The 23,033-nt window shown below is 41.5% G+C and overlaps 1 protein-coding gene across 2 annotated transcripts; it reads left to right on the top strand.

Moving 5' to 3' along the window:
* The first annotated feature begins 11,168 nt into the window (after positions 1–11,168).
* On the top strand, positions 11,169–20,713 carry LOC147634113 (kinesin-like protein KIN-7K, chloroplastic). 2 transcript variants are annotated; one of them, XM_086805224.1, is made up of 26 exons: positions 11,169–11,403; positions 11,874–12,278; positions 13,515–13,612; positions 13,707–13,796; positions 13,897–13,949; positions 14,139–14,204; positions 14,366–14,419; positions 14,501–14,560; positions 14,648–14,726; positions 14,809–14,876; positions 14,986–15,048; positions 15,272–15,376; positions 15,507–15,611; positions 15,756–15,863; positions 16,037–16,189; positions 16,305–16,490; positions 16,649–16,897; positions 17,065–17,205; positions 17,410–17,535; positions 17,801–17,851; positions 17,962–18,309; positions 18,400–18,655; positions 18,762–19,165; positions 19,275–19,364; positions 19,523–19,673; positions 19,873–20,713. In XM_086805224.1, exons 1-26 carry the CDS (start codon positions 11,345–11,347, stop codon positions 19,956–19,958), a joined length of 3,654 nt encoding a protein of 1,217 aa, XP_086661350.1. In that variant the 5' UTR covers positions 11,169–11,344; the 3' UTR covers positions 19,959–20,713. The 2 variants fall into 2 exon arrangements, with proteins under 2 accessions (XP_086661350.1, XP_086661351.1); XM_086805225.1 differs by having other exon boundaries at positions 11,291–11,403; positions 14,320–14,419.
* Positions 20,714–23,033: the final 2,320 nt, after the last annotated feature.

Raw genomic sequence — 23,033 nt, 5'->3', positions numbered from 1 at the left:
CTTAGCCAAGAAAGCCTCCTCACTCACGATAACCGTGATTTTCAATCTCTTATCCGTCAAGATTAAGGAGAAGATTGGGTAAGTAAAATTATTTTCCCCTATCATTCCCTTATAGGAAAGCAAGATGGCCTATTAAATGAGGAAAGTTCAAGGAATCAAGTTAGAGGATGACTGCACTTCAATAATCATATGTGCGTTCTTGAGACTTGAAGAGAAGAATTCCAAATGAGGCTCATGATATCTATATTACAGGACACCCCAGATATATGAAGACTTTTATGGCTATAAAGAAGAGTTCCCTTTGTCCCAAACATAAGAAGGATGTATAACATCATGTTCATCATCAATGCTTAGTCTGCCAAAAGATCAAGGTTGAAAGAATCAAAATGCATTGACGAACATGATGTATTACATCAAATGCTTAGTCTGTCAAAAGATCAAGGTTGAAAGAATCGAAATGCAAGGAAAGTTGCATCCTTTAGACATCCTATAGATGGAATGGGAGTGTATAAGCATAGATTTCATCACTAGATTACCTTCAATTAACGAAGGGTATGACTCCATCATGGTCACGTGGTGGATCGTAAAGTTACTCACCTAATCTCAGTGAAAAAGATATATACTGCAGTGGATGTTGCTAAAGTCTTTTTGAAGGAGATATTCAGACTACATGGATTTCTTAGAAGGATAGTCGGTGATTGAGATGCTAAATTTACGTCACCAATTATCGTGGATTGTATTCTTTGAAGCTATGGGTACCTCTCTAGATCTTAGTACCGCCTATAGCATCCATAAATTGATGGTCACACAGAGAGGGTAAACTAGGTGATCGAAGATATTCTTCGAGCGTTATATGGATGAGAACCCAGGAGATCGATTAATTGTCTACATCTAGTAAAGTTTTCTTATAATGCCTCTCATTATTGAAGCATCATGATGAGTCCATTTAAGACACTTTATGGACAAGAATGTCTAACTCCGTTGAATTGGTTCAATCCCCATTGATCAGGTGGAAGTGTCAAAGTGGATGCTATAGATGAGTTATGGATCGTCAAAATGCAGTCTATAAAGAATGACATTAATGTTGCTCAAGATAAGTAAATGCAATATATGCTAATCTGAAGAGATATACTAGGGAGTTTAATGAAGGTGATATGGTTTTTCTTCTTGCACGACTTAAGAGAAGTTCTCTATCCTTGGGAAAGTATAAGAAACTTCCATTTAGATATTCTGGACCATATGTGATTGCACAAAGAATCGGATCAAGCTTGTGAACTTTTACTTCCTACGTATTTGGAAATCCATAATGTCTTCCATGTTAGTGTGCTGAAGAAGTATGTTGAGATCCTAGTCATATATTGGATAACGAATCGTTTTTCCAAGCCAAGGACAAGTATAATTGGAACCAAAAGCGATTTTGGGCGTCAAAGAAAAGCCACTAAACTCAATCCTAAAGGAGTATTTAGTCAAGTGGAAATTTTTCCCAACTTAGGATGCTACTTGGGAGAAAGAGAAAGAATTGAGGAAGGATTATCCCTAGTTTCAAAGATGAAGATATCTCATATCTTCAAGCAGGGAAAATGTAAGATCCCTCTTTCCATACCCTAATGTAAATTGAGGTATTATTTTTTGAAGTGCACTTTCTAGTGGGAGGACATGATTTTTGGACATGATTTTTTAGTGGGAGGATATGATTTTTTAAACAAGGTGTGCATTTAATGAGAGAAATTTGAGAGTCTAGGAGAATAATTGTTAGAAAAATGAAACTTAATTTAATGGCCAAAAGAGCATAAATTATTTGGGGTTTTTCCATGTACACCCCCAGCACACATTAGAGTTAGATAAAAATATTGGATTTTTTGGAAGAAATAAATGAGTTATTAATAGGAAAATCAAATAATAATGATAGCTCCTAAAATATGCTAGTGTGCGCATTGGCCCTGGTGAAAATTGTAAATAGAGAAGAGTGCACACTTTCATTGAACTAAGGTTGAATGGGTAAAAAGCTAAAGTCTAAGATTGGATGATAAGGTGCACACTTTAATTGAACTAAGGTTGAATGGGTAAAAAATATAAAGTCTATGATTGAATGATAAAGTGAAAAACCCTAAAAGTAAGTTTTGGGAAGTAAAATAAATATTAAATGAAGAGATTAATATGGAGACTAATAGATAACTCCATTCTTGCATAAATGTGGGAGTTAACTTGATGTATGAATATATGCATGTGGCAATGGCTAGATGCATGGAAAATGGGAGGATACATGAAGTCTAAGGTTGAGTTACATGGGATACTGTGGACTACCAACCTTGAGTTAATTAGGGGAGCTTGTGGAGTGGTCTGCCACCATCATTTTCAACTATATAAAGGTCTCCTTGTCCATTGGAAATCTACAAATTTTCAACTATTTAAAGGTCCCCTTGCCCACAAGAAATCTATGAATTTTTCTCTTGAGAAAAAAGAGTACTTTTAAAATTCAACATGGACCGTGATTAGGATGCCCATTTGATTAGGCAAGATGAAGACCCAATGCAGTCTCTTGGAGATTGGCCACTTTTTAGATAGCTACTCCCGGAGCCCATATGCAAGGTGTCATGCTGGGCTATGATGCAAGAGAATAGACTTAGCTTTGACATCGACTCTTTCCATCTCCCTAGAGTGGCTTTTACCCCAACCTCCCTACCCCGCAATTGGTTGGGAATGTTCACTAAGCATGGCATACCTTTAGCAATACATGGCGCTAATGAGAGTTCAACCCTCCTCACTTACTCTATCGGGACTCATGAAAAACTTGTCAGTGCAAAGCCTTCTTCCAAGGATCTCAATGGATGCACTCTACAGAGAGTATGGGTGATTGGTTTTCACAAGAATGGTTGACACATCTATCCTCCACTAGCCAAGGTGGTCAGAGAGGGCTTTTGGCATTTATGGTTATGGAAGGGCCTAATCACGTGCCTTCATTGGGACCCAGGAGAGTGGACATGGCAAGATCCCTTTGTTCACTCCCTTCTTTGAGTACACAACATGACTGGGCCACATGATATAGATGCATGACATTGAGGGTACTCCAGGAAATAGGCAGCACTGGCAATCCCAAGGCCTCCCTCCACAATTTGTTTCATATTTCTGGATGAGGCTATGGGGGGACAATTTTCATCCCGAAAGATTACACTCATTCTATGGTGGGCAGTTAGCCCATCGGAGCCTTGCCAATTGGCACTTAGTTGGCCACAGGAGGTAGATCAACAACCTATTCAAGGTGTGGCCATCTATAAGAGTCCCAATGCCATTGCCTTTGGGATTGCCATAAGGCTCATCAAGTTTCGCAGATGTTTCTTTGCATCTTCACTATGGACTAGGCTCCCCTCTGCACAATTACTTGGGGCATAGTTGCTTGGGTCACCAAGGTTGAGGCAACCATGGCATATGAGGAACTGCAAGTTTCTCATCATCATTGAATCTTGACAAGTCCACTTTTGTTTCCCTCTTTTGATCATTGGACTCTAGGCTCCTGCCCAAAGATGGGAGATTTGCAGAAGTATTGGTGCATGGCATATTTAGAGAGCTCGATGTAGTGATGCCATTAAGAGCACCCCCACCCTACCCCACCCATCTGGAGCATATGGCTCGATATCATTCACATCATTCGTGGACACTATGGGAGGATTCCATCCCAAGTATTTAAACATGCTCATGGAATTACATCTTTCCTTAGAGCTTGACTCCAAGCTTTAAGTTTATATTTGCATTTGGTCGGTCCATCCATATCTCAAAACTGGATGTATTTAGGCATGGGAAGGTCCACTTCTCTTGTCTTTCTCTTATGGTGTAGGAGTCGATACATTGACACCTAGAAGTGCGGTGATTTGGACATTTGACATTACACATGGTCACTTCTTAATTTGGCAAGTATATTTGACTTGATATCTGGAGTCCTCTTCTCTTGTATGTGTCCAAGTGTGGTGACTTGGACATTTGACATTATACATGGTCCCTTCTTAATTTGGCAAGTATATTTGACTCGATGTCTAGAGTCCTTTTCTCTTGTATGTGTAAGAGAGAGCTATATGTGGTCTCTTCTCTCCCTCCCTTAGGCGTGGGCATTATGTGTGGATCTCTAGTGTAGTATTACTCCATGGACTGCGCTAGCAACCCACCTCCTCCTTGGGTTTGGTGTCCTCCTTGATCATGTGCTCCTTCCTTGTACTCCCCTAACTAGAATAAACATGCCTCTCCAATAACCAATCCATTTCTTTCCACGTGTCTTACGTGAAGTTAAAAAAGGGATAATCAAACACTTGTCTCCCACATGAGTTACCAAATTCAACCTTACAATAATCCTTTTAAACCATAAAATGGTGTTGTGCACACATACCTTGAGAGGACCATATCTCCCTCATCTTGGCTCCAAATTAGAAGCCGTTTTGCCCACCTTTTCTTCCATAGAGTCAAGCACATTTTTGGTTCTTATTTAGGTCCAAAATAATTAGTTTGAAAGTAAATATGTATGCCTCTTATATACACATTTGCACCCCTTTAAATGACACTTTATTAATGTGATAAATTGAGGTCTTACAAAAACTAAGGTTTTTTTTAATGCAAGGGAGGGTATTGAAATTACATGCCATCACTTTCCACTATGGGAGTGGGTAGATGCAAACCATGGACCTCCCTTTTGAGAGAAGGGCGATACCGCTAGGAAAAAACCAAAAGGCGAGGATGATTGAGGTTGAAGACACCTATGGCCACCCTCCCCAATGCCTCTTCCACCCACCTATGGCCACCCTCCCCAGTGACTCTTTCGCCCACCTATGGCTTGCCCCCCTTCCCTTCTCCACCCCTTCACACACACACACACAGCCTGATCCTTCCCCCCACCACTTTGGAGAGACAAGGGCGCTCTGCTAGGAAAAACCCACGAGGCAAGGATGACTACGGTGAAGGGGCCCTTCCATCGCGGCCTTTGCCAACAGTTTAGCCACCCTCCCTAGTCCTTCTTTCAACCACCTATGGCCACTCTCCCTAGTGCCTCTTCCAACCACCTATGGCTTGCCCCTCCCTCATCCACCTTCCCTTTTCCATCCCTTTATGCACAGCCTGATCCTGCACACACCCCCCCTCTTTCACACACATAACTTGATCTTGCCACCGACCCTCTCTCACTTGAGAGAGAGAGAGAGAGAGAGAAGAAGAAGAAGAAGAAGAAGAAGAAGAAGGGGGGGGGGGGGAAGTCAAACCTCCAAGTTCCCCCTTCTAGTCTACAAAAAACAACAATTTATGTCCTTACAATCGGCTCAACAAATATGCCATCCGTCATGTAGTCCCTTTTCCATCCCTTTATGCACAGCCTGATCCTGCACACACACCCCCCCTCTTTCACACACATAACTTGATCTTGCCACCGACCCTCTCTCACTTGAGAGAGAGAGAGAGAGAGAGAGAAGAAGAAGAAGAAGAAGAAGAAGGGGGGGGGGGGGGGGGGAAGTCAAACCTCCAAGTTCCCCCTTCTAGTCTACAAAAAACAACAATTTATGTCCTTACAATCGGCTCAACAAATATGCCATCCGTCATGTAGTCCGTAGGCATCGAACTCGGGTCTCAGTCATGGAACCCGACTGTTCTGCTAGCTGAACTAGAGCAACAATTTATGTCCTTGACAATCACTTATCACCTTAGCTTTTCCTAAGGCCGATTAAATTTAGCATCTTTGTAGTTTTAAATTTGAAACAATCCAAAGGTACATACGAATAGAACCTACAAATGACAAAAACCTGTTCGCAAAGGAAGATTCCTTCGTCCTTTTGCTCCGGGACTTTTTCGTTCTTCCTGGGTCCTGGACTTTTGCGAGTAAATAATATAATATTGATAAATATACTTCTGCGTTGTATTTAAAAATTTTGAATGGAAATTATTTAAAAAACAAAAGGTCATAATTATTATTGGGGGTTCGAAAATAATACCGTTTACCAGTTACTAAGATGCCACGTGAGCAGACAGTGCTTTCGAGCCGCCAACGCGCCAGCAAGCAGGAAGACGTGGCAGCGTACTATTAGCTACCTGCCACGTGGATGCTTATAGCGCGGTCGCCATACATGAACCTTGAAATGCGGGGACACGTTAAAAGTTGCGTGGATTTCAGGGTAGCTTTTGACTCTTGAAACTACTACTAGTACCTTTAACCTTAATTTGTGCTCAATTCAAATCTAGTGGCAACCATCTCCAAATTCCTATGTCACCTTTGTTGCAACAAGCATGTGTGCCATGAAGGCATGAAATGCATTCAATGTGTAGTAATAGCAAAAAGACTTCGCCACACATCGAGATTCAGAGCTACGCCTCACCGTTGGTCATAGTGGGGGCTTCAACGTGTGTCCCGAGTGATTTTGATAGCATAGATACCCCCAGATAACACGACTCTCTAAGCGCTTATGGAAAAAACCACGACTCAATTTTTGAACTCTATGCCCATTTTGGCACGTTCAAGTTTCAATTCTCTCACAATGCTAGACACACTTAGTGGGAAATGATTCTACCCTATTAATTTTTTGTAAAACTTGGCTTAAGTTGTTTTTTAACTTGTTTTGTTTGAGCTTTGAATTTAAGAGATGTTCTTGTTACAAACTTCACCAAGAAAATAAAGGTTCAAAATTCTAGAACTTTCAAAGAAAAAATTCTAAAGGTATCCTTAACTAGACTTCTATGAAGTTCAATACCATAAAGATTGCACAACCCTCTCAGTGACCTATTTAGGGACTTTGAATAACTTTCCGACGTGTGTTCTAGTTCATGCTTTTGCATTGTGTAAAATCCCATGTTGAATCGTGAATTTTCTATTTTGCCACCTTATAATCAAGTTGACCTTAGCGATAGTAGAAGAGGTATGCCTCTTTTTTATGCTTCTAGTTGTCTTTGCTTTTGCCAAACTCATTTCTCTTCTATCATTCAACATAGGCCGTGAGAGCTTTTTCTTCTTATATGTCATCCACGTCTTCAAAAAACTTCTTTTACATCAAAGACATAATCCTCTTCAATTATTCGCCACTCGTTGATCTCCTTCCAATCCCTATTTTGAGAGTCTCTAGACTACCCTTTGTAGAAGGCACTAGTTGTATTGCATATCATTCACCTTGAAGGGTTGCTATCTCCCCTTAAGGGGCAGAGATCTAACAACTAGTAATCTTAACCTACTATGTTGTAATTTAAACATCTCAAATAGCAAGTGTTAACTTCAAGCTAGTAAAAGCGATTGCAAACAATTGAGAGTACACTCATTCATCCTAGAAGAAAAAACAATTACCATGCAATTTTTCTAAGTATTCTTTATTAGAAATCAAATTTCCACACTCTATATGTACATCACATGTAATGGCTACTCATGTTTGCAAGGCTACACAATTATATGTACATCATATGTATTGGGGCTAATGTTTGCATGGCACCCTTATGAGGCATAACCATGTTTCATTAGCCTAGATGATAGCCCTAATACATGTTTGCAAGGCTACACATCTATATGTACATCACATGTATTAGGGGGCTAATGTTTGCACAGCACCCTTATGACGCATAACCATGTTTCATCAACCTAGACAATAGCCCCTAAACATCTATATATACATCACATGTATTGGAGCTAATGTTTGCATGGCACCCTTATAAGGTATAACCATCTTTGATCAGCCTAGACATGTGGCAAATTCATATTAAACACCAATAGATAGCTTCTAGATGGCTTAGATAGATTTGCTACAACAACAAAAGGGTACACATAATTGTGGAGGGATATTTTCCAATATTCAGTAGAGTTTAAGGGGATATCCAATGACACCCTATCATCACGAAATTGACTTGTTGAAATGGGTTTGGAAGCTAAAGTTTAACCTTTGCTCTCATGTTTAATCCCCTTCTCACCTCGAGCACACCCATAAACATGCAAAGGCCATATATACTAGCCAAACCCTTCCTTCGCTATTCATTCATCTATCTTCACCTTAATTGCACCCTTGTATTTCCTCTACATACAACCTCCATCTTGTTAGTTGTGGTCCAACCATTAAAGCTCCCCTCGCATGGGGAGTAGTGAGATGCACACTATAATTAAATTTACGTAGTATTATTCTCCATCTTTGTTATTGTGCAAGTTGTGTTTCAGTTTTGCACATGGAAAGATCATGTATCTATGTGCTACGCACTATACACCACATATTATAATTTCTTACATTCTTCAATGGTGGGCAACTTGAGCAGTTTAACTATGTGTGTGACATGCCTTTTAGAATGTTGCTTGCTAGTATCCATAATTAATCCTTAAACCCAAAATTTGAATATATTTAAAAATTTGAGAAGGTGGGCTTTTCGTATTAAAAATTTGCAGCACTTTTCAAATCTAGAGCTATGTTGATGTTGTAAGCTCAAGGGACAGCACACACAATCACAATTTCAAAAAGCTATTAAGCTAGTGGTAAGTTTTGATGTCACCTTTTTATAGGGTTGTCACATTAAAAAGGACTTTAACCTAGTGGTAAGGTGCTCAAGCAAATACAATTTTCCACTCCCAAAGTTCAAGTGTAACATCGTATGAAAAAGAAAAGAAGCTGCACTTGAATTATTATGTCAAATTTTGAGGTCTGAATGAAGGCATGATGTGGAAAGGAAGCAAAGTTGAGGCAATGTTGGGTACCTACACTAAAAGATGAAGACTTTCTTGTAAGAACCTCAAACAATTGAAGGAACCATATCCTCATCATGAAATAGATAATGATATGAACATTTGTATGTGACCAAATGCACTCTCTTCATCATAGGACTACAACAAAAGTATACCAAAGCCCACCATTTAACACACTTGAGGATGAAGCCTCTCAAAAATCCTTATATTCCTCAAAATAAGCCATCTCTAAATTTTCTTAAAGAAATGTCCATCATTAACAATCTTCATTTTTTAACACCTTTTACATCACACTTCACAAAAGTACTAGCCTTATAAATGTTTATAATGAACATACACTAAGTATGCAAAACTTTACTTGCTTAAACTAAGTACTAATAAGTAGTTAGTTGAGAGCTTAAATTAAGTGATGTTGTTCCATCTAAGGTTGTCGAAGAGGGCCCACCATCATTGCATTGTCTAGTCTAAAGACATCTTAATATGTAATCACAATTATATTTATAGTATTTAATGCTTGGTAGAGTCATCTATGGTAACGTAAAGAACTTATACATAGATTAATGATGATGTTATTTAAGGGTTGGTGGTGCTTAGTTTTCTTCCATAAGGTGAGTGGATGGATATTGGATGGACATCGTTGTCTCATATATCATTGTTGAAGAGATAACACTTATATGTGGGTTCTCAATTCATGGTCATGACCAAAGTTGATACCTGGATGATGTGGCTATAGAGAGCGTGTAGAAGAACTTCAACAAGTTATCATAATTTCTAGATCTCAACTTGTTAGTTGATGGTACATGGTACATGGTACATGGTTGATGTGCCATCAACTAACATAGATTAATGATGATGTTACTTGAGGGCCGATGGTGCTTGCTTAATTTTCTTTTATAAGGCAAGTGGATGTATATTAACGCACATCATTATCTTATTTGTCATTGTTGAAGAGATAATACTTAGATGATTTTCTTTTATAAGGCAAGTGGATGTATATTGACGCACATCATTATCTTATTTGTCATTGTTGAAGAGATAATACTTAGATGTGGGCTCTCAATACATGGGCATGACCAAAGTTGATACCTGGATGATGAGGCATCCTTACATGACTAGTCATAAGCAGGTACAATTTCAAGCTCCTTCATTCTTGTTCTAGAGGGCACGACATGTAGAAGCACTTCAACAAGTTATCACAATTTCTAGCTCTCAACTTGTAATGAAAATTGTTAGTTGATGGTGGTACATGGTTGATGTGCCACCCAAGATTTTTGAAAAGGACATGTGAAGAGGATGTATGCCATTCAACAATGGAATCAAGTATGTGTTGGTGCCCTCCACTTCCTATTCAAATAATACAATGCAAGGTACTTGAGGAAGCAAAGATTGGACTTGAGATCTCTATCTAGAGTCATTGATGCCTCTAAGATTGGCATTCATATTCCTCTCTCTCTCTCTCTCTCTCTCTCTCTCTCTCTCTCTCTCTCTCGCATACACATTCCATATGTAGCCTTGATGGTTGGGAAGTGGGGTGGACAACTTTTTGTATGAAAACCATGCAAAATTTTAGTTGATAGAACACAATTGCCGTGCTACTCCCTATCGTTAAACTTTAAAGGCTTAAAAGAGCAAATCTAGAACTCTTTTCTTATTGCCATTTTCTTTGATTTTGGCATGACCTTGTTTGACAAAACGTTCATCTGTTAGAGTGAAGGGATGCTAGGGTCCATCACTTGGTTGGTAATGTCTCCACGTAAGCATGCCCACCATCCATTTTGGTTTTTTCAAAAGGCTTACTTGTCCATCCTCTTTTCCCACTGACCACACTCAAGTGTACAAGTTTCCTAAGATTGAGTTTGAAATGGGCTTGAGAGGAAGTGTTGTCCTTTGTATATTACAATCTCTTGTGGGTTTCTTCTAATAGCAAGTGGTTTATGTTCATATGTTCGTTATTCCATGAAAAAAAACAAAATTAGTTGGAAAACAAGCTTCATTTTTGAGTGTTTTCTTAGGGTCCAAGAAAAGATACGTTCTCTCTAACCAAAAGCTCGTTGAAATCCTTCTTAAAATGGTAGGAGAAGGAAAAGAGCCATCACAAAATTTCCAAGGTTTAGTTGTATTCTAGTGAAAGTACTAAGAAAATGCTTGTTCAAAATTATAATTTCTTCTTCAACCCATGATAATTAAGGTTCATGTTAGGTTTAATAGAAATAGTTTCTAGAACACGGCTATATATGTCGACACAAGTCGTAGTAATGTTTGGTTAGAGGTAAAATTGGGCAAGGTTGAGATTGCTTATAGAGTGGGTGTTGGCTTAGGATGTGAAATGGGTCATAAGATGATTGATACTATGTCTATGTGCAAGGGAAGTGAGGACAATGTGGAGCCCAAAGCTCAAAAAGCAATGTAGGTAGTGTTGGCAATACTATGAGGACAAGGTGGAGCCCAAAGCTCAAAAAGCAGGAGTGTTGGGGAAATATTTTTATTCTTGGTTGCTGAAGGTTTGGAGATATGTTCCCTCCAACCTTACATACAATTTCTAGCAAGCACAAGACATTAATATAATTATTAGTAACTATAGTTAGAGTCATAGATAAGTTCATACTGTGGAGTAAGCAAGGTAATGCTAGACACGTTTATTGCAAGCAAGCATAGCTTGCCAAAACCCATGGAGAGATGACCAGCCCCCCCCAGTTTGACAAATTTGGCAGAGCTGGCAGCCAACTTCTCTGCACGTTCGTAAGAAAAAACCCCACTCTGATATCATCACTTCTTAAGCGTTTCCTGCTTAGTCTTTTGCTTGTGTGTGTGTGTGTCTCTCTCCAACACATAAATGCCCACATAAAAGTCAGAGAAATCAACCTCCCCCTTAAGCTACCCTCTCGGAGCTTCGAAAACCAGAGAAAAGTTCTCTTTGAAGTCTTCTCTTGGAGGGTAGCTTCTTCTTACGGCCTGTCTGAACTCTTACATAACCATAGCTTGCTTTCTATGGATCAGATGAAAACCCCAGCTATCTGATGGGTAATCTGTTGTTTCTGATGAGAGCTTTGCTCTGGGTTAATCAAGTAGGCTTGTCTTAATGGCCCATCTTATCCTTACATTGCCACACCTTTCTATTGATTTTGGATCACAGCCCAGCAGCAGCTATGGCAATCTGTTGCTGTTTTTGATGAGAGGTCTTGCTGTGTTTGTTTTTGTGTAATAGTTTTGCAGGCTATAGCTTAGCTATGGCTTCTTCTTCTTCATCATCATCTTCTAGCAAGCCAAGGTCAAGCTCGCCTTTCAGATTTTTCAAGTCTTCTGCGGCTTCACAGCATGGGGGCAATGTACCCAGTTTGACACAGGTGTTGGAGCCCACTGCGTCATCGTCGTCTTCTTCTTCTTCAACGGGCTTCAATTTCGGAGTCCAAAGCCACTCCATGGTGAACAGATCCTTTGCACCCCACAAAAGCCGTACAGCTCCTGCTGCTTCCCATATGGTGGGCAAGTTCAGTTCTACGTCATCTGCCAGCTCAGCCTGCTCCATCCCACCCCCTTCCCTTGACAGCAGAGTGGACTTTGCCAGGGCCAAAGAGTGCGTTGCAGTCACCATCCGCTTCAGACCATTAAGGTAACGTATGAGTACCCTCATCATGATTAATCCGAGTTTGTTTAGCATTAATCACCTTTTAAGCTGATTGAGACCCATTTCTGGACAAGTTTGACATTTTGGGCACTCACTGTCTAGCGTAATTAGCCTTTGCATTTCCCAGAAAATTATTGTGGGCATTTGGAACTATACATTTGTGGAGCTGTTTTTTGAAAACCCTTAACTGGGCTGCATTATGTGTAATCCAAATTTATTTTAGCATTAATCTCTAAGCAAGCAAAGTAAGTGAGCGCATGGCCTAGACCCACAAGGGAGCCCTCCTTTGCATTGATGTCTAAGACAAACAATGAAGATAAGGACAGCGCATAAAATAAACCAGCTTTCATTACGTGAATACATACTGAATTCCTGTTTTATAACCAATTCATCTTTTGAAAATGGGTGGCTGGTTTTCTTTAATTCCAAATCAGTAAATATACACTATGATGCCTTCTTGGGAAAAAAATACACCATAATACCGTGTTTTTCTAGCACAAATGGGGAGCACTTTGTTGCCTCGTTGTTGCAGTAGATGCTGTTGTGAGCAGCCTTCTCATAATTTGCTCGGTTGATCTGCTCTGGTCTTTGTGCCTGCTTATGTGGTGGTCAGTGTGATGCTTGCATGGTATCTAGCTTCGCTAACATAGCATTCTTGGGATTGCACATGAGGCTGTCAGTTGCTCATGATGACCAAAAGTTTTGATGAGGTCTGCCAGTGTGGCATTGGTGCTCACTGATGTGCTAGCCAGAATGGAGCTTGAGCCTACCTGCGTGACGTTTGGCTTGGTCAACATGGCATTTGTGCCTGTTTATGTGGCAGCCAGCATGACATTTGTGCTTACTGATACCATGGCCTCTAGGTTAATTGAGACCCACTTGTGTGCCAATAGCCTGTAGGGTGACCATACATAAAAGTATTATATGAGCTCCCCATCTTGGAATATAGGGTTGTTGTGCATCAATCACCTCTTAAGCTAACTGAGACCCGTTTATCCCCAAACCGACTTATAGGATATCCACTGTCTAGCATCAATAGCCCATATCAAGATCATGTGTATGTGCATCTTCTACACCTTTAAAGTAATTACTGAGCATTAAGAATTATCCAGTTTAAGAGCTGTGTATGCGTACTGCATGTTGGGGCACAACCTCGTTGCTGAGCAATCAAATACGTGTGCATGCATTGATTATATGGGGTTGATTGTTTTGTTTTTGCAGTGCACGAGAGATTCAGAAAGGGGACGAGATTTCGTGGTATGCAGATGGCGACATGATCGTCCGGAGCGAGTACAATCATCAAACAGCTTATGCCTTTGGTGAGTTGCAATTTTCTTACTACACAAGTGTCAAACCACGACTGAGCTTTAAAGGTCATCATGTGTGTGTTTTTCTACTTTGCTTTCCCTGCAGATAGGGTATTTGGTCCTGCCACAACGACCAGAGCAGTCTATGATTCAGCTGCACGGCAGGTTGTACGAGGGGCAATGGAGGGTGTGAACGGTATTTTTCCATCACTAAACTTTTGGTAACTAAAACTTGAAATTTAGGTGAAATAGCTAGTATGGTATGGTATGATGTCATGAGGATTTTGTCTAAATAGGTACGGTGTTTGCATATGGAGTGACTAGTAGTGGCAAGACACATACTATGCATGTAAGTATACAGTTCCTTCTATTGCCACATCCCTCCCCCCCCCCCCCCCCCCACACCAGCAAACACACGTGCACACAAAATGCACACAAACACACCCACCCACCACACACCCAAACACAGACAAAATTTGTGTTTTGAAAAAAGTGATAAATCTTTTGAAATTGCTTGTTTGGCTGTACATGACTCCAGGGTGACCAAAAATCTCCAGGAATCATACCCTTGGCAGTGAAGGATGTATTCAGCTTTATTCAGGATGTACTGTCACATCCTCCTCCATCATTCAAATTGGCACTAGAAGTAGTTTCTTCATTTGGGTAATGTGTGCTTGGTAAAGCTGGAATGACCCAGGAACTGCATGTGATCTTTACAGTGTTTACATAGCCCTGATTGCCATGCATGGTGATCCAATTCTGCAGACTCCAGGTCGAGAATATCTTCTTCGGGTGTCGTACCTAGAGATATATAATGAGGTGAGAACCTACATTTAGAGGCATCACACATGCATTGGAGTTAAAATCTTTAGCAGTGGTTAACAGGTCCTTAGTGTGCAGGTTATCAATGACTTATTGAATCCAGCCAGTCAAAACTTGAGGATTCGGGAGGATTCCCAAGTATGAATTTGCTGACTTGTATCCAATTGAGATGAAAGTTCTTGCCTCTTGAACTTGATAGATGGGTGTTATGTGTGATGTATGAAGGGAACCTATGTGGAAGGCATCAAGGAGGAAGTCGTCTTGTCTCCTGCCCATGCCTTGTCCCTGATTGCAGCTGGAGAAGGTAATACAAAAGAAGGCTTTGAGAGCATTGCTGCAAGGAGACCGTGTTTATGTACTAACCATGACTTTTTCTTGTTCATCAGAGCATCGGCATGTGGGATCTAACAACTTCAATCTTCTTAGTAGTAGAAGTCACACAATCTTCACACTGGTAACGCTTCATCTGGCTTCATCTGGCTGGATCCTACAGCAAATAATGGATGTCAACCTCTCTTGCATCTAAATGCTGTTACGTGAAACACCAATTTGGTTGCTTGCAGACGGTTGAAAGTAGCTCACATTCATCTGATATTGATGATGAAGACGTAACATTGTCATTATTGGTAAGTTGTTCAGAGTTACAATCAGCTGTGAGGCTATACAATTGTATGTATGCATGTTCATATCTATATAGGTACGTGTGTCTGCATACATGTATGCATGCACGTATGTATGTATGCATGTACATATATGTGCACGTTGGTAGGGACATACACATATATGTATGCATGCATGCATGTGTGCATTTCATAACTATTAATGATGGGAGGATTAAATTCATGGCAGAATCTGATTGATCTTGCTGGATCGGAGAGCTCCAAAACCGAAACCACTGGGCTAAGGAGAAAAGAGGGGTCATACATCAATAAAAGCTTGCTGACTTTGGGAACTGTGAGCTTCATCACACTTTTGTGTGAAACCCTTTTGCTTCTTACATCATTCTTATTTGCTTGCTCACGTGTTTTAGGTGGGCTTGATATGCCAAGGTCTTCTCATGTATTTGGTTTTGAAGTAAATGCAGGTGATAGCAAAGCTTAGTGATGGAAAACCAGCACATGTTCCATTTCGTGACTCAAAACTGACTCGCCTATTGCAGTCTTCCTTGAGTGGTCATGGTCGTGTTTCGGTAATCTTTTGGCTTTTGGACATGTTTAAGGTCCTTAGAAGGCTTATTTTCACAAGGAAAGGACAGTGCCGATTGCTTCTTGTGTTGGGCTGGAGTGGTTCTCTAATACTCAGAAAGAAACGTGCATGTGTGTAATGTGTGTAGCTGATCTGTACAATCACGCCGGCATCCAGTTACATTGAAGAGACTCACAATACACTCAAATTTGCTCACAGAGCTAAACGGGTGGAAATACATGCGGCTCCTAATAGAGTATGCTTTGAAGATCACATTATAATGAATCATTTTTGTACTGTGTGTGTGCTGATTTCTTTGGAAGGGGGACGGGTGTGTTTGTGTGTCTGTGTAGCCTTCTTGTCATCAAGCTAGAATTATAGATTAGGAGGGAGGTGTGCATTTATATGTTGTCCCCTTTTTTGATACAGATAATGGATGAGAAGTCACTAATAAAGAAATATCAGAAAGAGATAACTACCTTAAAGGAAGAGCTGGATCATTTGAAGAGGGGTATGATCAACAAAGGTCAAGTTGCCAGTGTGGGCGGTGGTCAAGAGGATATACTCAACCTACGTCAACAGGTTCATGCCCATATATATGGCGGACCAAACGATGCTTCTGATATATTTCTAGCTAGGAAAGAATGATACCATGTGCATGTTTCTCATAAGTCAGCATGGTTGACATCTTTTGTAGCTGGAGGCTGGCCAAGTCAAAATGCAGTCGAGGTTGGAGGAGGAGGAGCAAGCAAAGGCTGCTCTATTGGGGCGTATTCAAAGACTAACCAAGCTGATACTTGTGTCAAGTAAGAACAGTATTCCAACTTCTATCCCAGAACCACAACCTAGTCATAGGAGACGACACTCTTTCGGAGAAGATGAGGTAAAATCTGGATGCTAAACAATTGATGTTTAACATAATAGCATTTTCATCAACAAGAAGGAAAGTACGGCACAGGCAGTGGCACTGGCAGGCTTTTAATCAACAAGTTACTAGGTGTCAAATCTCTTTCAGTTAACAAGTTGTTGGGTATCCTGCAGAGATTTGACAGAAATGAGAATCCGCTAGTCAGCCCTGCCACAAGTATACAGCTAGATCATTCGCAGAACAGCTCCTCTGGTTCCGTCCTGTCGTTAGCTCGACAACCCGAATCCATGTCGGATGCAAAGGGGCAGCAAAAATCTTTTTGTTCCAGGGCAGATGATTTTTTTGTCACCGGAAATCTGTTGCAGCGCACGCAAGCGGGTGAACTGTTCAGTGCCACTGTGCTTGGACGGAGACCTCCACCTGTGAGTACCCCCCCTCCCTCCCCCTTTCCCCCCCAACACACACCCCCTGCATCCACGCCCTCACCTCCCTTCCCCATCCCCCCTTGATTCTACTTAAAGAGAATTTGCCAAATGCCAAGTAAGAAAAAATATATGTTTTGTGTGTGGTATTTAAATATTTCGTACAGACTGGAGAAACGATGGCAGATCAAATGGATTTGTTGAGAGAGCAGATTAAGATGCTTGCTGGTGAGGTCGCATTTCGCACTAGCTCATTGAAAAGAATGCTAGAGCAAGCGACAAGCAACCCTGATGATGGTGCCTTGCAGGTACTTTCTCCTAACTAGAAGGGACTCCTTAGCAGTATGCATGCACGTGGGTGCACATACACACACATGTATGTGCCATTCATGCTATAATCTCTTTGTATGTATGTGTTAATGGGCACATTTCTAATGGATGAATTTGAACTCGTCTAAAAGCTTTCTAAGATTTGTGGTTGAATAACTGAGGTGTGGGTGTATTTTTTGAAGGTTCAAATACAAAAGGTGAAAGACGAGATTCAGGAGAAGAAATGCCGGATAAACATCCTTGAAAAGCGCATTGTAGGGGCTGGAGAAGCGGTCTTTCATAATGCCAATCCGTCTGAGATGTCACAGGTGCAGTTGATATCTTTGGATCTCATATGATCTTTTGGTACACTGGTGTGCACACACCACACATGCACATGCCCACATGCAAGTGTACATGCACCCACCCATCCTCATGTGTGTGCACATGCACATCTCCACTACCACATCCAGACAGACACACTGACATACACTCGTAAACACACAAACGCTCTTCTTTTCCCCTTGGTGCTGCCTCCCATTTACTTTTTATTTGGGTCTTTAGCAGTTGCATGATTCGGTTTACTGTTTGCAGACTGTAGCGAAGCTCATGGGTCAGTTGAATGAAATGACATTTGAGCTAGAGGTATCCTTAGTTGGCTTATTGAATCCTCATAACCCCATGCTTGTTCTAGTACTTATGTGTTCTATTCCATTTGTAAACTGCCCATTTAACTTGTTTTATAATTCTCTCAGATCAAAACCGCCGACAATAGAATTCTTCAAGAGCAGCTTCAAGCCAAGATATTCGAAAACCATCAGCTGCAAGAAATTACAAACTCCTTGAGGGATCAACTTAACACTGTCACGACGGAGAAGAGCTTGGACAATCAGAAGAAAGCAACAAATCATGCAGTTAGTTACAGGGAGAGTGAGTTGATGGAACTTGAACGGACTGAAGGGTGGTTGAGCGCCAACAGCTTGCCACGAGAGCTCCGACTTGTGGATGGGAGCTTGGATGGCGATGTGTTTGAGGTGCGGAACAGCAGTCCTCAGGGAAAAGTGGTAGTGGATTCTGGCTTGCAATCTCAAGTGCTTACACAGGTTTGTATAGTTTTTTTGACTTAAGTTCACTGCATCTTTATCCATGAGAGTGATGTTGTGGGACCGAGTTGACATAAGTTATTGAAACAGGCAGCTGAGATTGAGAAGCTGAAGCAGGAGAACATTGAATTGATGGAAGATAAGGGAGGCTTACAAATCCATGCACAGAAACTAGCGGAAGAGGCCTTGTATGCCAAACAGCTGGCATCGGCTGCTGCTGTTGAGCTCAAAAACCTTGCTGAAGAGGTCACCAAGCTCTCCTTCCAAAATGCCAAGCTTCAAAAAGACCTTACTGCTGCCCAGGAGTTGGCATACACAAGGGTTCTAGCAAAGCCTGCTGTTACAGGTAACATGTTCTCAACATTGCACAATTGATCTGAAGCGTCTGCTGCCATTCATGTATCTGTAGTCATAGCTTGAGATAGTATTGACTTTTGGACCTTTCTCTGAAGAGCTTCAAAGAGAGCTGCATGCAAGAACAGAAAGAGAGGCTGGTTTAGAAGCGGCTCTAGCTGATAAGGAGAACATGGAAGTACGGCTCCAGTGGAAGCTGGAAGAAGCCAAGCAGAAAGAGGCAGAGCTTGAGAGTGATCTGGCTGGGATGTGGATGCTTGTTTCAAAGCTGAAAAACAATGGGGAGTCCTTCCGGGAGCTCAATGAAAATGATCAGTCTGAGGCCGAAATTGGGGAGTATTGCTTCCGTATCCCTGCAGCAGAAAAAGATCCTAATGTGGAGACTAATCAGGTAAAGGTGAAGAAGACAGAAAAAGAGAGAGCAGTTGATGACCTGAAAGCTGGCCTGGAGGTGGAGCGCAGAAGAAGCAAAGAGATGGAGCTGCTTGTTTCTCAGCTTAAGGTAAGCTTTCATTTTTCTTCTCAGCATAAGGCAAACTTAACACAAACTTGTATGGTAGTTCGCTCATGATGCACATGTTACAGTAAGTTTTCGCTTGTTTTCTATGCAGAGTGAAGAGCTAAATGGTCTCAATGTTGCTGCCTTAGAAGACCTCCAGAACCTTCATGTCGAGGCGTTGACCAAACTTTGCCAAGCTAAGGCATGATTTCTTTCTTAACACACGTCTGTCTGTGCATGTGTGCTTGTGTTGTGGAGAGTGTAAGTTAGTCTTTTATCAGAGCCTAGTGTTCTGACTTGTGTTATCTTTTTGTTGTGATAAGGTTAATGCATTTTGATGGGGTGATTGATATGATGCAGGCCAAGATGCAACAAAGGTTAGAAAAGGAGAAGGAACGTGGTACAGTTGCCAACATGGATAGTCATGATGAGGAGAGAAATGGCCATATTTGCAAAGTCTGTTTTGAAGCACCAACAGCGGCTGTTCTGCTGCCTTGTCGACATTTTTGCTGTAAGAAAATGGAACCTCAACTCAGCATTTTGCTTGTGCGTGTGCGAGAGTGGGCATAGGCATGGGTGCATGTGTGTGGGTGTGTGCTTGCGGGGCGTGTACCAGGAGAGGGTTTTTTGTATGTGGGTGGGGGGTTCTGGATAACAACTTTGGATGCAGCCATGGATGCGTTGTGCTCACATGTCTTGCCTTGTTGCAGTGTGTAAAGCATGTGCTGTAGCCTGCACAGAATGTCCGCTTTGTAGAAGTGGTATCATGGACAGGATCATTACCTTCACATCCTAATCAATCAAGTAGTGGATGGAATAATACATCCCGAAAGACATCAACGGAGTAGCACCCTATGTTTTACGCGGAACTTCAATGCCTCACAAGAGGCCACCACCTTGCCAGGCTGATAACCTCAAAAGCCAGCCATAGCCATGGTAGCTACAGAATTGATTTTTGACCAACACCAACCTAAGATGTGAGAACACCTCTTGGGCAATAAAATGCTTAAGTGCAAAGAAGACCGGATGATCGCATGGGGAAAAGATTCAGAGTGTTTTTTTGCGGCTGTGGCCGGTCAAATGGCAGACATTTCTGCTAAGATCTACCAAGCAAGATGATAAAAAGGAAGTTTTAGCTCAACTGGGCTGTAAATGAACTCACTCATGCGCTGTATTTCGTGTCAGGGAAGGGTCGAACCTGGGATTGCAGCTGGTTACGTATGTGCTCGGCCAAGATGATCCTTTACTGCTTCATTCAAAGCATTATATGCATGATGGCATGCCTATACCATGGTTCAGAAGCTCTCTGACCTGTTAAAGTGGCAGGTTTCCGTGATATGAGTGAATACCATGCATAAATTCATGCTTCATAAGATCGAGCCATGTGTAATGGATGGGGACGTAGATCATGCCTTCATAATCTTAAGCTCAAAATGGGCAAAATTTTCATGTAAAAACATTACATTCTTTTGTGGCCAATGAACATCTTTGGCATCACGCATCAAAAAACCCTTGAGAAAGGCTTCAATAAACTGCACAACTACATCAAATGCCTAGGCTAAGTATTATAAACCTTTGAAGTTTTGAGTCATAACAACGTGCAAAATTCTAAGACCTAAGGTGAGGTTGGTTGTTTGGATTTGAGTCTACTTAAGTTGAAATTTGGCCAAGCATAGAAACAATCTCAACATTTTATAGAGTACGTATGAATGTATGTATTGTACTTTTGTATATTTTGCAAACAACAGTAAACATAGCAATGGTTGAGTAGCTGCTGTCCCATAAAACGCAGATAGCAGGGTTGGAGTGATCTTGATGAAAGCGTTGAAAAAGAGCCTGATATAAGACTGATGGGAGCCTGAAGTAAGGTTGCTGATGTAGGCAGCGAAAAAGACTGTGGTGAGGCTTAATGTAGGTGGCCAAAACCTGCAGTAGTTAACGGTGCCTGTTGTAGGTGGGCAATACCAACAGTGGTTTTAACGCTGCAAGAGAACCTTCGAATCTGCTGCAGGTGGGCAATACCAGCAGTGGTTTAATGTTGCAAGAGGACCTGCGAACCTGTTGTAGTCGGGCGATATCAGCAGTGGTTTAACGTTGACCAGCAGGAGATGGCGAGGCAAACTGTGAGATGAAACGCAGAGCGTGAAGATCGCAAGGTGCCAAGGATTTCTCGTAGGTTGATGGTTTTTCAAAAGCAAGTCGAGACCCTTATATTTATATAAGGTGTTTTTATTTGGTCGGCCAATATTCCCACCCCCCTCGTACCAAAAAGGGATATGAGAGAACATGAGGGGAAAAAAATTTGGTCGTCGAAGATGAGGATTTCTGTGTGTGACCAGTCAATCTGGAAATGAGAAGTATTGGAAGAATGCTACAATGCAAGAGGTTTTCACATGCATGAATGCCCATTTTTGGGTTTTCATTCATACATGCGTCCCAAACACACAAAACAGAATGCAGTGCAGAGGGAATGCAAGATGGAAAAAAATGCGATGCAGTGGGTTTTCACAAGAGCCGTGCCCTCATGGGGTTTTCACCGACTCATGTGCCCGATACAAAAATGGTAAAAAATGAAGGGAGAGGCAGATCTCCCTCTCAATGAACGGAGGGTGATGGTGGTGGACAGATGCCAATCCGATTGCGAAGACGCACGAGAATGGGGCGGTTGATGGACTTCGTAAGGATGTCTGCTTGGTTGTCTACCGTGGAAATGTACTGAAGTCGGATGGTACCAAGCTCAACTTGTTCCCTGTTAAAGTGAAAATGGACATCCACATGCTTGGTACGGTTAGAAAAAATAGGATTGCCAGCAAGGGCAATCGCACTCTGACTGTCGACGAAGATGGTAGAGGCGGTGTCGATGGAGACACACATGTCGGAAAGAAGTTGATGAAGATACATAACCTCAGTGGTGGCATCATAGAGGGCCCGATATTCGGCCTCTGCAGAATTACATGCAACAGTGTCCTGCTTTTTGCTAGACCAAGAGAAAGGGGCAGATCCGAGGGAGAACAAATAACCACCATGAGAATGCCGGGAATCGAGATCACCAGCCCAGTCGGAGTCTGTGTAACCGTGCAAGGTGATCCCACGAGTGTAGTGAAGGCCATACAAATAGGTACCTGCTAGATAGCGAACAACCCTCATCATTGAACTCCAATGTGGCTCCTTGGGAACATTAAAATACTGACTCAAAATGGATATGCAATAGGATATATCAGGACGAGAATTTGTGAGCCAAATAAGTTTCCCAACCACCTGTCGATAGGCTTGCTCTTCATGTGGAGGTGAGTCCACTTTCTTTGACAGATTAACGGTGGGATCCAATGGGGTGGCCACAGGGATAGCACCATCAGGAAAATAGGAAGTAATGAGTTGGAGACAGTATTTCTGTTGAGACACGAAAATACCATCAGGATGTTGCATCACCTCCATGCCAAGAAAATATGAGAGAAGACTGAGATCAGTTATCTCAAAAGTTTGTCTGAGCTGTGCCATGATATCAACCATTTTGGCTTGAAGGGAACTTGAAATAATGAGGTCATCGACATACAGGACACGGTAGCAAACCATCACCTGATCAGTGTGAATATAGAGATTGGGGTCATAGTGTGATGGGTGAAAACCTTGGCTATGAAAAAATTTATCGATGTGATGATCCCATGCTCGAGGTGCTTGTTTAAGTCCATAAAGAGCTTTATGTAGGCGAAAGACTTTGTCCTCAAGACCAAGGAGAGGGAAACCCGGAGGTTGGTCAACGTAGACCTCCTCGTTAAGAATGCCATTTAAAAAGGCACTCTTAACATCCATCCATTTAAAAAGGCACTCTTAACATCCATCTGATAGATGGGCCATTTATGGTGAGCAGCCA

This window comes from Cibotium barometz, chromosome 11 (genome assembly GCF_041138505.1).
Source record: "Cibotium barometz isolate CiBa-2024 chromosome 11, ASM4113850v1, whole genome shotgun sequence".
NCBI classification, from domain to species: Eukaryota; Viridiplantae; Streptophyta; class Polypodiopsida; order Cyatheales; family Cibotiaceae; genus Cibotium; species Cibotium barometz.
Note: the sequence above shows the minus strand (reverse complement) of the source record. Positions and strands in the feature narration are given on the sequence as shown.